The sequence below is a fragment of the Protomyctophum parallelum genome (genome assembly GCF_964188405.1).
Source record: "Protomyctophum parallelum genome assembly, chromosome: 15".
In the NCBI taxonomy this organism is placed as follows: Eukaryota; Metazoa; Chordata; class Actinopteri; order Myctophiformes; family Myctophidae; genus Protomyctophum; species Protomyctophum parallelum.
The window spans coordinates 10,247,156-10,262,543 of record NC_139710.1 but is presented as its reverse complement, the minus strand read 5'-3'; the positions used below and the strand labels follow the sequence as shown (position 1 = coordinate 10,262,543).

The window sequence follows — 15,388 nt, the reverse complement described above, 5'->3', positions numbered from 1 at the left end:
CGCGCTCCTGCCCGTACCAACAACAACCAGTCCACCACTAACGCAACAGGTAAGCATTCCGTCTCATGTTGCTTCTTTGCTTGCATGCCTGTGTATCGAACAAGTTACCTCACAATTTACTTCACGCACGCACTACCCGTGTACATTAACTGCAAAGCGTATTCCACTCAGGACCGCAGGCATGACAAAATCCCCACCCCCCCCGTGTGTGTGTGCGATAAAATCCACGTAAGAATCTTTGTACTATTAACAATAACACAGTCTGACGGGCGCCACCATCTTGCTCAGAGAGAGCGCTGAGTAGTGAGCGGAGCGCTGCGAGCGCAGCCTGTAGACCAGAGCCGTTTAGAGAGAGAGAGTGACGACAACAACCCGTGTACATTAACTGCAAAGCGTATTCCACTCAGGACCGCAGGCATGACAAAATCTCCACCCCGTGTGTGTGTGTGTGCGATAAAATCCACGTAAGAATCTTTGTACTATTTGTAACAACATAGTCTGACGGGCGCCACCATCTTGCTCAGAGAGAGCGCTGAGTAGTGAGCGGAGCGCTGCGCTGCGAGCGCAGCCTGTAGACCAGAGCCGTTTAGAGAGAGAGAGTGACGACAACATACCGTTCAGTGACCCATGAAGCTCCGTGAATAAACAGTGAACGGGGTTGTCGCAACTCTCTCCTCTACACGGCGCTGCAGCCTCCGACAGAAAGACGGGAACATTGTTGAGCATAAACGGAGTATACCCGATTTAATGGGAAACACATTGTGTAACAAACGCCGACACTGTTGTATGTTGTGTGTTGTGGACCGGTGCCATCACAGATTAACATGCCGCCCCCCCACCCCCCCCCCGAAAAAGAAGTGCCAAAGCCAACTGCAGGGCAACAGAAAATACTAGCAACCCTATTTTCTAAATCTAACATCATCATCTGCTAATGATGATGATGTGTGCTGCTGTTCACAGCCTACCTCCTTAATATGTAGTATGAATGTTTATTTATTTATTTTATTTTAATTTATTTTGCTACCTTTAGTTATAATAATAATTTCTTCTTCGTTTTCTACATGAATATAACCACAGTATAACCATATAAAATGAAATTGGAGTTAAATGCTGCAATTTATAAAAATGGCAAAATATGTTAAACGTCGCTGAAGTGGGACTCACCTTTGTCCCTGTGTGTGTGTGTGTGTGTCGTAAAATGCATAGTGTCACTTATCTGCTAAGCAGGAAGGTCAAAACCCCCAGGTGGTCTATTTTAAGACCCTAAAGATAATATCAGATCAAATATCACTCAAAAGAATTTGGAATCACTGTCTTCTCAGCCATAGATTGACTTCCTGCCTGTGGAGGGTGGAACAATTGATATGCAAATAGACTTCAGTTCAAGGCATAGCAAGGCACCACTGTTACGTTCTTAGCTTACACATGTGATGATGACTACTTCTATCTATGTGATGTATTGCCAATGTGTGTGACTGCATGTGCAACTATCAGCAAATTGAAATGTAAGGGAAGATCGAGATAGTGTGTGTGTGTGTGTGTGTGTGTGTGTGTGTGTGTGTGTACCAGTGTCACACCTCCCCCACTCCCCTGCTGTATGTGTGTGTGTGTGTGTGTGTGTGTGTGTGACTGCATGTGCAACTATCAGCACATTGAAATGTAAGGGAAGATCGAGATAGTGTGTGTGTGTGTGTGTGTGTGTGTGTGTGTACCAGTGTCACACCTCCCCCACTCCCCTGCTGTGTTTGTGTGTGTGTTTGTGTGTGTCATTGCCCACACATTGCCCAGAAACTACTCTTCTTCTCCCAGTCAAATTGTATATACCGTACTACATGTATCACATTACCTTCCTTCCACAGATGACATGTTCTCATTACTTCTCATAACACAATATTTACATTTCATCCCTACCTTCTCAGGTCAGCACCATGCGGACAGTCACCACACAACGACACACTTCCCCTCATTGGAAAGGCCTCTGGCCACAGGTAACTACTCCTCTTATCCCCTGTACTGCATTTTTGCTACTAAACTCATTCACAACATAACCATAAAATATGTCATCATGCACACAACTCTCTCCATCACTATTAATAACTCATGAATGCTACACATTTCAGAACCTGCTGACTTCAAAGGCGACCCTAACCCATCCACCACCAGTGCTACTGCTCCTCCCCGTGCCCCAAATACACAAACTAGACCAAAGCGGAAAACCAAGTTCAGCACAAAAAAGAAAAAGAAAAAAATGAACCCCACAACAACCCCAAACACTGTTTCACTTGACACGCAAAGGCGTGCTAGGACAAACGCACAACAACAAGCTCGCACAGCAGAAACACCTGCCGAACGTCACCGCCGTCTACATGCTGAAGCTACTTCAAGAGCTACTGCTCGCGCAGCTGAAACACCTGACCAACATGAGCGCCGTCGACGTGCTGCTACTACTGCACAAGCTACTGCCCGCGCAGCTGAAACACCTGCCCAACATGAGCGCCGTCGACGTGCTGCTACTACTGCACAAGCTACTGCCCGCGCAGCTGAAACACCTGACCAACATGAGCGCCGTCTACGTGCTGCTAATACTGCACAAGCTACTGCCCGCGCAGCTGAAACACCTGCCCAACATGAGCGCCGTCGACGTGCTGCTACTACTGCACAAGCTACTGCCTGCGCAGCTGAAACACCTGCCCAACATGAGCGCCGTCGACGTGCTGCTACTACTGCACAAGCTACTGCCCGCGCAGCTGAAACACCTGGCCAACATGAGCGCCGTCAACGTGCTGCTACTACTGCACAAGCTACTGCCCGCGCAGCTGAAACACCTGCCCAACATGAGCGCCGTCGACGTGCTGCTACTACTGCACAAGCTACTGCCCGCGCAGCTGAAACACCTGCCCAACATGACCACCGGCAGCGTGTTGACACTACTGCACACGCTACTGCACGCGCAGCACTGTACTCTCAGAGGTTGGCTCAAACAACGCAACAAGGACGTCGCACAGCATGTCCTGATGACATGCAATACTTTGATGAGACTCTGTATGATGCCACACACACACTCGGCACAGTCAGCCTTTTCGAATGCTCCAAGTGCTCAGCATGTGGCGCATATTGTTGGAAAGAGGAGAGACCAGGATTCTGCTGTTCCAATGGTCGTGTCGATCTCCGTTACGACCCTGACAGCCCCAAACCAGGTTCAATCCCTCCCAAACCTCCACAGACCATCAGAGAATTATTTCTAAACCCACAGTTTGTGCGAGATGCCAGAAGGTACAACAACGCTCTGGCTATGGCCTCCATTGGAATGACACAACCCCAACCAGAACCTGGCTTCAACCCAACCCTGCGTATTCAAGGCAAGATGTATCATACAATTGGCCCTCTACTTCCTGAATCCGATTCTGCTATACCCTGTTTTGCACAAATCTATGTGCATGATCCACAACATGAACTACGCAACCGCAGAGCACACCATTCGAACCAAAACCTCGACGAACACCTACTGGAACAAGCACAGGCAGCTTTGCACAACTGTAACCCTCTCATACAACAGTTTAAAACAGCTGCAGAACTTGCTGCTAAAGATCCTGCTACAGAGATGTACATCAACCTCAGTGCCAACGCTCCACGGAACATCCACCCAGGTTTGTAACTCACAACACTTTCACATTCGCTACACCACTCCACATGACACTACACATCCTTGATCACAATATCGCAAATACAACCTTTCACAGACATTACTACAGCTACTATACTCATTCCAGAGACAATTTTCACAACACCCTCCCCCCTCTCCACACAGGTACAGTCAACCTCCCAAGTGGCACAGACATTGCTGTCATTGTTCCAGGAGCTACAGAAAACCAACAGTTTGGACCCATCGACGTACAGATACAACTTCGGAGTGGTGGGCCAAAGCGGATCCACCCTCTTCACCCACTCTATGATCCCCTCAGTTATGTACTGCTCTACCCTGAAGGCAACTATGGCTATCATCTCGCACTCAATCAACGACTACCTGGTGGTCGACAGGGGATCACTGCCACAGACTTCTATCGCTACCATCTTCAACTACGTGACCCAGCAACTCACTTCAATTTGTTCCTCCGTGCAGGTACTTCACATAACACATATATGTAATGTACCTAATTCCACACTTACAACTACGCAGTACAATACCTCCATTCACATACCCTCATTCCACATATTTTGCATTTGCCTCCACCCTAAGCCCTGCATTTACAACATGACATTGTCTTACATTTACTATTTTTCTTACAGGGAAACTGAGCCAACAGTTTGTATGTGATCAGCAAGTGAAAATTGAGGGCCAGAGACTAAAATTCATGCGCAAAAATCAGAAGACACTCAAAGCAGAAAAGTACAAATGTGTACAAGATGCCATTGCATCTGATGAAGCCATCCTTCCAGGAAGGATCACAATACTACCCTCTACTCTCTACGGATCACCACGTTGGTATACACACCAGTTCCAAGACGCAATGGCTATCGTTCGTGAAAAAGGAAAACCGGATTTATTCATCACTATGACCTGTAATCCAAAATGGAAGGAAATAACCCAGTCACTTCTGCCAGGCCAACAGCCTCACGACCGCCCTGACATCATTGCACGGGTCTTCCACATGAAGTGGAACGCGATGATCAACGACGTATATAACCAACAAATCTTTGGTCGTGTAGATGCATATGTCACAGTCAAAGAAACACAAAAACGCGGACTCCCACATGCACATGCACTGTTCACGCTGCTTCCTGCTGACAAGCCTCGCGTCCCTGCTGACATTGACCGCATTGTATCCGCAGAAATCCCCGATGCCACCACTAACCCTACACTGCATCGTGTGATCGCCAATAACATGATACATGGACCATGTGGTGCACTGAACATGACTTCTTCCTGTATGGACAAGGGCAAGTGCACAAAAGGATTCCCAAAAGAATACAGGACAGACACAGCCATGTCTGAGAGCTCCTACCCTTTATATAGGCGTCGAGAAGAAACACATGGAGCACCAGGCTGTTCGTTTTTGAAGACTGGCAGGGGTGGCATACAATTCCTCATCACCAACCAGTGGGTTGTTCCATTTAACCCATACCTATCTCTCAGATATGAGGCTCATATCAATGTTGAGGTCGTGTGCTCTGTCACTGCAGTCAAGTATCTCTACAAATACATTGACAAAGGTCCCGACGTATGCATGGTCAGTGTTGATCGCTATGATGAAATCACACAATATGAGGTGGCACGCTACATCACTGCCTCTGAAGCTTTCTGGAGGATTTATGACTTCCCTATCCAAAAGAAATATCCACCTGTTGAACAATTGGCAATCCATTTGGAAGGAGAGCAACTCATCACCTTCAACAATGACGAAGATGCCCAGGCCCTCATTGATTCCGGACCACCGCATACAACTCTCACAGCCTACTTCACAGCAATGCAAGATAATCCTGATAAGAGACACATCACTTACCCAGACGTCTTCAAGCATTTCTCCTTCACCAACAACACGTTCAAGCGCAGGAAACAGAGAAGGAGTGGTGGTCATAACCAAGACCAACTGGCTGACACAATTGGGCGCATTCCTGTACTTGCCTTTACTCCTCACAACACTGACCTGTACTTCATGCGGATGTTGCTCTACCGTGTTCAAGGTCCAACCTGCTACAACGACCTTCGCTCTGTTAATGGAGTTGTGCATGACACATACGCTGCTGCCTGCATTGCACGAGGCATCTGTGAGGATGACCATGAAGTAGACATGGTTATGGAAGAAGCAGCATTGGTTGCATTTGGCCCTAAGCTACGTGAGATCTTCGCACACATACTCATATTTGTACTAAGGAAAGACCACATTCAATTCTGGCAAAGACACAACCATTCCATTTCAGAAGACCTCACACATGCTGCAGGCCTTACCGAACCAAATGACAACATACTCAACCAGGTACTTTTGGAGATTCAGCAGCATCTTGAACGATATGGATATGACCTCACTATCAACTTCAATCTCCCTCAGCCAAATCGTGATCTCATTCGACAAACCGAACCCCATGACATCCGACATGAGACACAACACAATGTTCCTGAGCTGCAGCGTTACATTGATGCAACACAACACCTTCTAAATGACAAACAGAGAGCAGTTGCAGATTGTGTCCTGGAAAGTGTTCAGAACAACCGTGGCAAGCTTATTGCACTTGATGCAAGTGGGGGTACTGGAAAGACCTTCACACTTACCTTCATCCTTAAATCTGTGCGTGCAGATGGAAAAGTAGCCCTTGCAACAGCCTCAAGTGGAATTGCTGCAACATTACTTCCAAAAGGAACCACCTTTCACAGCCGCACCAAGTGTCCCATTGTACTCACAGAGGAGTCAATGTGTGCTATCGGTACTACGTCCAGTACAGCAGAGCTCATCCGTCGGTGCTCTCTCTTCGTCATTGATGAGGTGTCCATGATGGATCGCCGTGCTGTTGAAGCTGCCGACCGCACATTCCGGAAACTCAGGGACTGTCCTAACTCACCATTTGGAGGTAAGACTTCATTCAAACGTATACACTTTATTACTGTACATTCTGACGGCATGAATGACTATATTGTGGCCTTTTTATGTACAACAATAACAGCTGCCAACACCTTTGCCAGCCAATCTTCATTACAAGACAAACACAACTACAAAAGAAACACAATATAGTATCACTTCCATAATAATTGTCTATAATGCAGCAACTTTGTTATTACACTCTCAGGTATTACCACCATCTTCAGTGGAGACTGGCGCCAAATCCTACCAGTCGTTCCCCATGGCACACGACCTCAGATAATTTCACGATGCCTGAAGAGTTCCCCTCTCTGGAACCATGTTCAAACCATGAAACTCACCAACAACATGCGCATAACACATGCAACAGCAGGGAGCATGGAAGATGACACTTTGTTCCACCAGTTTCTGCTTGATCTGGGCGAGGGGAACATCCCCACTATTCAGGATAAGGGAGAATTTACAGTCACAATAATGGATCGCTTTCTCATGCCAGGATCAACTCTGCACGAAATGGTCGACTGGGTATTTCACAACCTTGCACACAATATGACCGACCATCAGTGGCTTTGTGAGAGAGCAATCCTCTGCCCAACCAATGCAGAAGTGGACACAGTCAATCAATACATTGCCCACAAATTCCCAGGTCAGGAGCACATCTTCCACAGTGTGGATTCTGTGGAACAACATGACAACCATCAGTACCCAGTGGAATTCCTCAACACACTTTGTCCATCAGGCATGCCACCACATCGCCTGTCACTGAAGGTCGGCATGATCATAATGCTACTGCGAAACTTTGACACAGTACATGGCCATTGCAATGGCTCACGCTACATCCTGAAGCAAGTCCGCCCACATCTTCTCCTAGCAGAGCTGGTAACTGGGGTCCATGCCGGCGCCCAGCTACTCATCCCTAGGATACCTTTCTCACCGTCTGAGAATATGTTCCCCTTCACACTCACCCGCAAACAGTTTCCTGTACGCCCTTGCTTTGCCATGACTGTTAACAAGTCACAAGGTCAGTCACTGTCACGAGTGGGTGTATACTCTGTGAAAGACTTCTTTTCACATGGACAACTCTATGTGGCAGCAAGCAGAGTTGGCAACCCCCAGCAACTCCGAATCTTGCTAATCAATGAGGAGGACAACACCAAACGTACCGACATGAACAATGTTGTATACAAAGAAATATTAACACATTGACCATCAAACTGAACTGCTGAACATTTCCTCTTTCACTGGGCCAAGCCACATACATAATAACCACATTTGCCCATGAAACTACCGGTATATACATACATAAATGCAATTACTACACTACTAACATGACAATGACTGTTTGACACTTTCAGTTCTATATATGACTATGATGTACTGTTTTTCCATTTCCAGTGAACAAGTCTATATTAAAGCAATTCTTCCTCAAAATACATATATCAATAATATGATCTATTACATCACATTACCCACACTGTACATTTGGGAATACCTGTGCGACAGTCCATACTTTCTATGCTGCATGTCAAACTGGGGTCTTTCATACTTTTCAAATGGGGGTCTGTGGGCTAATAAGTGTACATTTTACAGTCCTAGCCATGAAAACATTTCCCTACCATGCATTTATACAAATACTGTCGATTCCTTCATTTGACTTGAGATAAAAGGTTAACGTGAGTTTTGTTTCTGACTGTTTTCTGCTTGCTTATTTAGGCTATTTTCATTACATTCCCTTTATCAATCGTATCCTAAGAGGAGATCATTCACAACCCGTGATATAAATAATTCGTAGCAGTGATAGCGATATCTGACCGTTACATATGGTCAGATATTACATACAACAAACATGCCACGAAGAAAATGTTATCTCCTTCCTGAAGGTAGCAGATATGGTGTACCAGCATACAATAAAGTAACATTCATCTTAATTTAATTAATTTGCGTTACAATAAAAAACATCTCCCCGCTGATCACGTGTCACCACCAGTGAAATGCATGTTGGGACAGACACACATTAATACTGGGACACATTTCTCTGCGCAACAGACCCACACGGGAAAAACAACTTGGACCCAGATACTACTAGCTACTCTTGCGTCAGTCGACATAACTTCTTCTTTGGGAAGCATCGCAGCCAACGCGCGGGTTGCGTGGCACAGGCACCTGAAAGCCAGCTCTGACAGTTCTGATGGGGGCATGTTAACGTGAACGAAAAAATTCAATAACTTCCATTTATAGACAGAATATCACCACCAAATTTACATCACACATCAATGGTGTACTTATGATTGTACTACAGCATTTCCTTATTAAACTTACGTTTAATTAGCCTACTTTTGTGCCCAACCCAACTTCACAACACCATCTGTAAACAACCGCCCCCCCCCTATCACATTACCCACACTGAACATCATTTGCTGTTCATATATTCAGAACGGGTAAGGACTAGTATATATAATATGAACTACTATACTCTAGTGCCAAAAATGTGGAATTCCAATATCATAAATTAAAGATGTATACTGCTGCAGCAGCTCTCTGCCAATTCTGATCCTTATTTGGAGCAACCTGGGAGCCAGCTTTCTTGAGAGAAAAACAAAGGATTCTGCAGTCAGTGTCTGGGATGTCGAACCCACATCTCTGAATCGCTGTCTAGGAATGCAGCAGTGGTGAGCAGAGAAGTGTACAGTCTGCTCTTACCTATAGGCCCCTAAGACACTGCCAGGTTTATTGGAACATGAATGACATCAGCCTATAAGCATGATACAGAAGGTACCAGTACAAGGAGGGCATGATGTGGACAATGGACAATAGAAACACAGGGTAGCATTTACAAGGAAGCCGTTTTAGTCGGTCTTGTACTCCAAATGGAATGCAGAGATTCCATTCTGTGTGCAGAATTAACACTGTAAAAGAAAAACCTGAAAAGTGTCAAATTACTACTGAATGTTAGTATTCTAACACCTGTCAGGATAGGTGATTTTAGGCCAGCGGGATTGGCCGCAGTGGACTGAAATGCAGCACACTTGGCTGACAGACAGCACAGTAGTCCAAGTAATATACAGCACTTAAACGGAAAAAAATAAAAGAAAGAAAGAAAATGTGACGTAGTCATAGTGCTATAAAAGGAGCCAATTATAGAAGGGAATAAGATATGGGGTTATGCAAGGACAAGGTACTGCTAAAAAGATTTAGGCTTCTCAAAATTCACAAGTTGCAGCTGTTTCAGTTGTAAAAAATCATACCCGTGTGAATTGAGGTGCGCTAATATATTAAAGTCTAACTCATGTTGATTAGGTGATGTAATGGTGATGTAAAGCAAACGATGCAAACACAAACATTAAACGCCATTAACAATAAAGAGACAATATGACATAAATGACACATGACATAAATGTATTCTTCATTCCCTTCAAACAAACATTGAACTAAAGACAAATATTAAACCTGTGTATAGGACTCAAAAACAGAAAATGTATGGACGACTATGTTATATGAACTTTAGTCTCAGAATTGCCTCAAATAACCCATAGCCAAATTCCTGTCATTAAAAATATTGGCAAACCAACCTCTCTTTTTACACCCAGATCCAACTACTCAGTGACCAGGGAGACTGTCATTAACAGAGCCGTCAGGACCCTAGCCTCTACTCCAACCTCATGACAGAAACCATTATGTGACATGCAATCAATCATGCATTGATGTGACAGAACAGAACTGGTACAGTTTAGATGTGTCATATACCCCAAAACTGAAAACAACTGATATTTTGAGTCTGACGGAGTCATCTTATCTCACACTGTCTGAGAAATAAGATGACTCAAGAACATTGTCAGCGACAGAAATAAATATTTGAAGGTTATGAGTCTTGACAAATGAGTACATTTTGTAGGGGTGCAACAGTTAGCCTATTCGAACAAATTGATTTCATCGGTTATACAGAATACGTTTTAAATCATTTCAATATAGCCAATATTATATATAATATAATGTACATTTAGGCTATTTTAGCATGATATAAAAGTGTTTTATTTATGTATAACATTTCTGTGTTCATCAACAGTATCTCATGGCATTAGTGTCCTGTCATGTGTCATGATGAGGATGCTACTGGACAGCTCATGTCAGCTCCAGACCAGTCGTATAATCATTAAACCTTTGACTTTTCTTTTTATTTTAATCCCCGTCCGTCAAGATATAGGAACTATTTGACTGGCCAGCTGAGAGTGAGACTGATACTCTATGTGACAGGCAGGCAGCAACAGAATAAGAACACCTCAGTTTGGGCATTTGGTTCAAAAGGCACAAAATGTATCCTACAGTAAAATAGATAGGGCCGTATCTATACGGCTCTGTGTTTTTGGCTCTTAATAAGAGCACACGCTTTACAAAACAGAATGCCCGAGAAAAGGGTGGCACGTTGACTAACAGAACCAATTGTCTACATTTCAATGCAATTCATTTCCTCTTTCAGCGGAAACAAAACGTTCCCCCTAAATACATAGGCACTCTGTAAGGAAAAATAATAACAAATATTTCGGAGGCAAACTATTAAAGTGGAAGTAGAACACTTACTGAAAGCAGGCGTTGTGCCAGGTGTCTTGAAGAACCTTCTTGTGAAACGAGTCCTGAATAGTGTCCCCACAACCCGCACAGCGATGTCCATCTGTACCTGGAACACACATGATGTATCATTCTCTATCATGCATCCTTTAAAGTTTACTATGCTCAAATACATCTAACGTAATAAACCATTTGATGTATTATCAATGTATATCATAACACTTTTAGCCTGCTAGGCTGCTACCCCGTAACGTTAATTTGCCAAAGATAATTTGACTTGCACTGCAGAACCACTTTAGATAGGCTAAATGTAGAATCACATCAACAAAAGAAACATGTCTCCCTCTTCCAATTCAATGGTCAATTATGCCGCTAACAAAGGCCATATCCCGCATCATCAGACTAATGGAAACCCTGAGTTTAGAGACGGAAAGAAATGAAATGTCTCACCTTCCAGTTTCTCCATCTAATTGCTGGATTTCGTCGTCGATATGTGTGTCCTTTTAAAAAGTTCTCATACTGAAACGATCGGACGATGATGGGCATTTGATTGTTTCATTTCTACCTCACCGTCCATCCAATAATGTATACGGTGCAGACAGCTAGTTAAAGTAGTACAAACTAAAACACACGTCGGTCCAAATCTCAACAGTGAAAAGCGACTCCTTCAGTCCAACTTTTCCTGTTGGCAGGAGAACTGACGTAATGCATTCTACATTCCTGTACGGAGAGCGGAAGGGATCGAACTGCAGCACCTGGGAGCACACTAGAAGCAAAGAAAACAACCGTACACACAGAGCCGAACCACTGGCTCCATCTACTGCCCATTTGAGCGCACTACTGTCATAGATAGCGGAACTCTCCTGGCACGACCGTTATTGTCGCTAGATGGCAGAGTAAACTAGTGAAAGCGTACGACCACGAGTTAAAAGAACAAAGAAGTTATTAAGGTGGGTCCTCCAGGTCACGATTTTGTCATGTCGAAATCATTGAAGCTATTTGAAATTGTCAGGCTGCATAGGACTACGTGATTTTGTCACCAGAAATAAATGACTAGTTTATCCTTTGCATTATGTTCGTGATGCAAATCATGCAGAGAGATAAACATTCATGTGTAGACTTCAGCCTACTAAATTAATTAGTAAAATATGAAGGAGCCAAGGAGGGCATAGAAAAAATCATAGTGAAGGAAAATTACTCGCCCACCCACCAATCAAATGAATTATCCTGTGGCCAATCAGAAGGCCCGGCGTGGACCCGCTCAGTGGGGTGGACACCACAGTACAGTGGGAAATGACTGTCCACTCCACACACAACATGAGACCGTCGCCGCCGGTAAAGACGTGACATAACATGCGAAATCAGGACTGGAGGTGATAGATTGAGAGCGTGCGTTTGCGGGTCACATGATAGTGGTCGCCGGTTTACTCAAAATGCATATAGGTCTTCTTTGTATGGCACAATGACATGACAAAACAGTTGTTTTTCTAAGTAGCATGTCTGCATGTAATTTGAGGAAGGAAGTGTGTCGTTTTCACATGGAGGTTTATTAGGGTTGCTATCCAAGAGGCTGTATCTGGGGGACTGGGGCTATTATTCGTATTAAATGTTAAGTGTAGGGAATCGCCGGGAATGATAACTGAAACGCATCTCTCGACTTAACGGTTTTGTCAGCTTATGCTATTTTATCTTGTCTTACTGTCTTACACAACATTTACATTGTGTACGCTACCTTGATAAGCAAATACGATATATTATTAGTCTATTACAAAGGGCTGCAATGGGAGTCGGAGCTGAAAACGACACATCGACTTTGAAGATACCATTCACCAGTCACCGTGAAGCAGCCTATAGTGACAAGAGGGGGATTATTGCTCTGAAATCGTCCCTAGACCATTCGACCCCCAGCAGCGTAGGGGGGGTCGGGGCACCACGAGCGACATGGGGTCGACGGCTGGAGTTCATCCTGGCAACGGTGGGGTACGCGGTGGGACTTGGGAATGTCTGGAGATTCCCATACCTGTGCTATAGGAGCGGTGGCGGTAAGGATGCTCATTAGCCCTTTGGGCTTAGATTGTAAATGTCCCAGTCAGTGTTAAATTAATGTTACTCTCTCTCTCTCTCTCTCTCTCTCTCTCTCTCTCTCTCTCTCTCTCTCTCTCTCTCTCTGTGTATTGATTGATTTGATTGATTGATTGAAATATTTATTAACAGTTTGCAGAATTTACAGTACATTTCAAGCACAAACTCAATACAAAGACTGTTAACTGTGAGTGGACGACCCAATTAAGCATTACACTTGTTTACAACAGGGTCCACATTGTTCAATTCATCAAAACATTTAGAGACATACAAATAGACATTTCTATGTAGCTAAAGAACAGAACAGGAATTCACGGGTCCATTTGGTAACATTTTGGTAACATTTTGTACACTCGGAGTAGGCCTATAAATGTGTATAAATAACACATCATATTTTGTGTAGGCTATATATATATATATATATATATATATAGCTAGCCTACACAAAATCTGTAGGCTATGTATATAGGCTATATATATATATATAGATATATATATATATAGAGAGAGAGAGAGAGAGAGAGAGAGAGAGAGCCATAGCCCTACAGATGCCCACATCATATGGACTTAGCTACAACCTTATACTCTAAGCTTACGGTGGTAGCTTAAAGTATAGGCTAATCAAACATAAATTAAATACTGTACACCATACAGTAGACGACTGAAATAGTATTCATGTTGCACCCCCTGCAGGCTCTGTAATAAAGAAACATTTAGTCTACACTTATTTTGCTCTAGTTTATAATTCTGCTCAGCTGCTGTGCTATATACCATTTTTGTGAAACAGAAAACTCTTGTCCATCATTGTTACTCAGAGGATATTCTATATATTTACTGAACAGGTTCATTATCAAATCATTAAATGGACAGTCAATAGTAAAAGAATATAGCCAAGCTTATAGATATACCTTTTGCCGATAATGACTTGCCCAAAATAGGGATACATAATTATTGATTTTCTTAATAAATGTTTGATTATCAAGACCCAGATCGCTGCCGTAGCAGTCCTAGACTACGATGTAACCTGAAGGTTCGAGTCCTGATCCCAATGGCTGCGTGTCACTTCCTATCTCTCTATATCCCCATATCCTGTCAGCCTATTGTCCTATCCAAGGCATGAAAAGCCCCAAATAAATCTGAAAGTATAACCACCTGTTGAATGAATACTAAGCTCATAACAATAGGCTCAGGTGCATATAACCACAATGATTTACACAATTAATACAAATAATGATATCATTAAAAAAAATACAAACATAATACAAAATAAATCATCAACTGCATTGTGTTTTAAGGAGAATTCTGACAGATGATACTGAATTTGATAGCCTCCGACCTGTCCCCCAGGAGGCAATTAGTGGTACAGCATAGAACATTATACAATTACAAATATTTCTGATTGTGTATTAAAATCACATCAGATAGGCCTTTTGACCCGGATCCACTGACAGCAGTTATGGGAGTCAGGGGGACCGGGGTCAAACTGTCTACTTTCCAATATAACATGGTAAAATATGTGACTCTACTGGCTCGCAGACTGATACTGTTGAATTGGAAACAAGCACAGGTTCCGACTCACACTTCACTTATGAGAGATGTTATGCACTACTTACAATTGGAAAAGATTAAGTTTGAATTGAGAGGGAGTGAAGATAGATTCTACCAGACATGGCAACCCTTCATTGAATATTTCAATAGGTGCACGTTAACCCCTCCTACACAATAGATAGCACAATAGAAAATTGGAAGGGAAAAAAAAAGAAGGGAACTGAGTGTTTTTTCTTTATTTTATTTTTTCTCATTTAAAAAAAGAATGTCTGTAATTCACTTAATTTACAACAACATGTTGGGAAAGTTTGAGAGCAAGAGTGTCTGTCCTGTTGTCTGTTTTGTTTGTCTGTTCAAACTTGTCATTGTTTAACTGTTTTTTTGTTTTTTCATGTTTATCACATTTATATGTCTTTTTTATTATGGATTGTATGTGGAACATTTACATTGCCTGTTATTTCTTTCATTTTATTTAACAAAACTACTCATTATCATTGTCAATAATATTCTGATGTTGTCATACAAAATGCCTAATAAAAACAGTATTAAAAAAAAGAAAAATCACATCAGATAAATAAAAACAAACATAAAGCCTAGAGCTTTAGCAAAGCCAAGATAATAAT

General features: G+C 43.1%; 2 protein-coding genes across 4 annotated transcripts in view; one reads left to right on the top strand and one right to left on the bottom strand.

Annotated features, from left to right (window-relative positions):
• Positions 1-11,812, bottom strand: part of limk2 (LIM domain kinase 2) — a 37,081-nt gene extending 25,269 nt beyond the window's left edge. The window contains exons 1-2 of one of the 2 annotated variants that reach the window (XM_083785038.1): positions 11,586-11,812; positions 11,148-11,244 (exon numbers count right to left, since the gene is read on the bottom strand). In XM_083785038.1, coding sequence (XP_083641164.1) covers positions 11,148-11,244; positions 11,586-11,601 — 113 coding nt within the window. In that variant the 5' untranslated portion in view covers positions 11,602-11,812. The remainder of the gene's footprint in view (positions 1-11,147; positions 11,245-11,585) is intronic. The other variant, XM_083785039.1, reaches the window with a different exon arrangement.
• A 660-nt stretch (positions 11,813-12,472) lies between these two features.
• The window catches only part of LOC310872723 (sodium- and chloride-dependent GABA transporter ine), a 33,656-nt gene continuing 30,740 nt past the window's right edge, over positions 12,473-15,388 (top strand). For both annotated transcript variants that reach the window (XM_083784778.1, XM_083784777.1), the window contains exon 1: positions 12,473-13,177. In XM_083784778.1, coding sequence (XP_083640904.1) covers positions 12,916-13,177 — 262 coding nt within the window. In that variant the 5' untranslated portion in view covers positions 12,473-12,915. The remainder of the gene's footprint in view (positions 13,178-15,388) is intronic.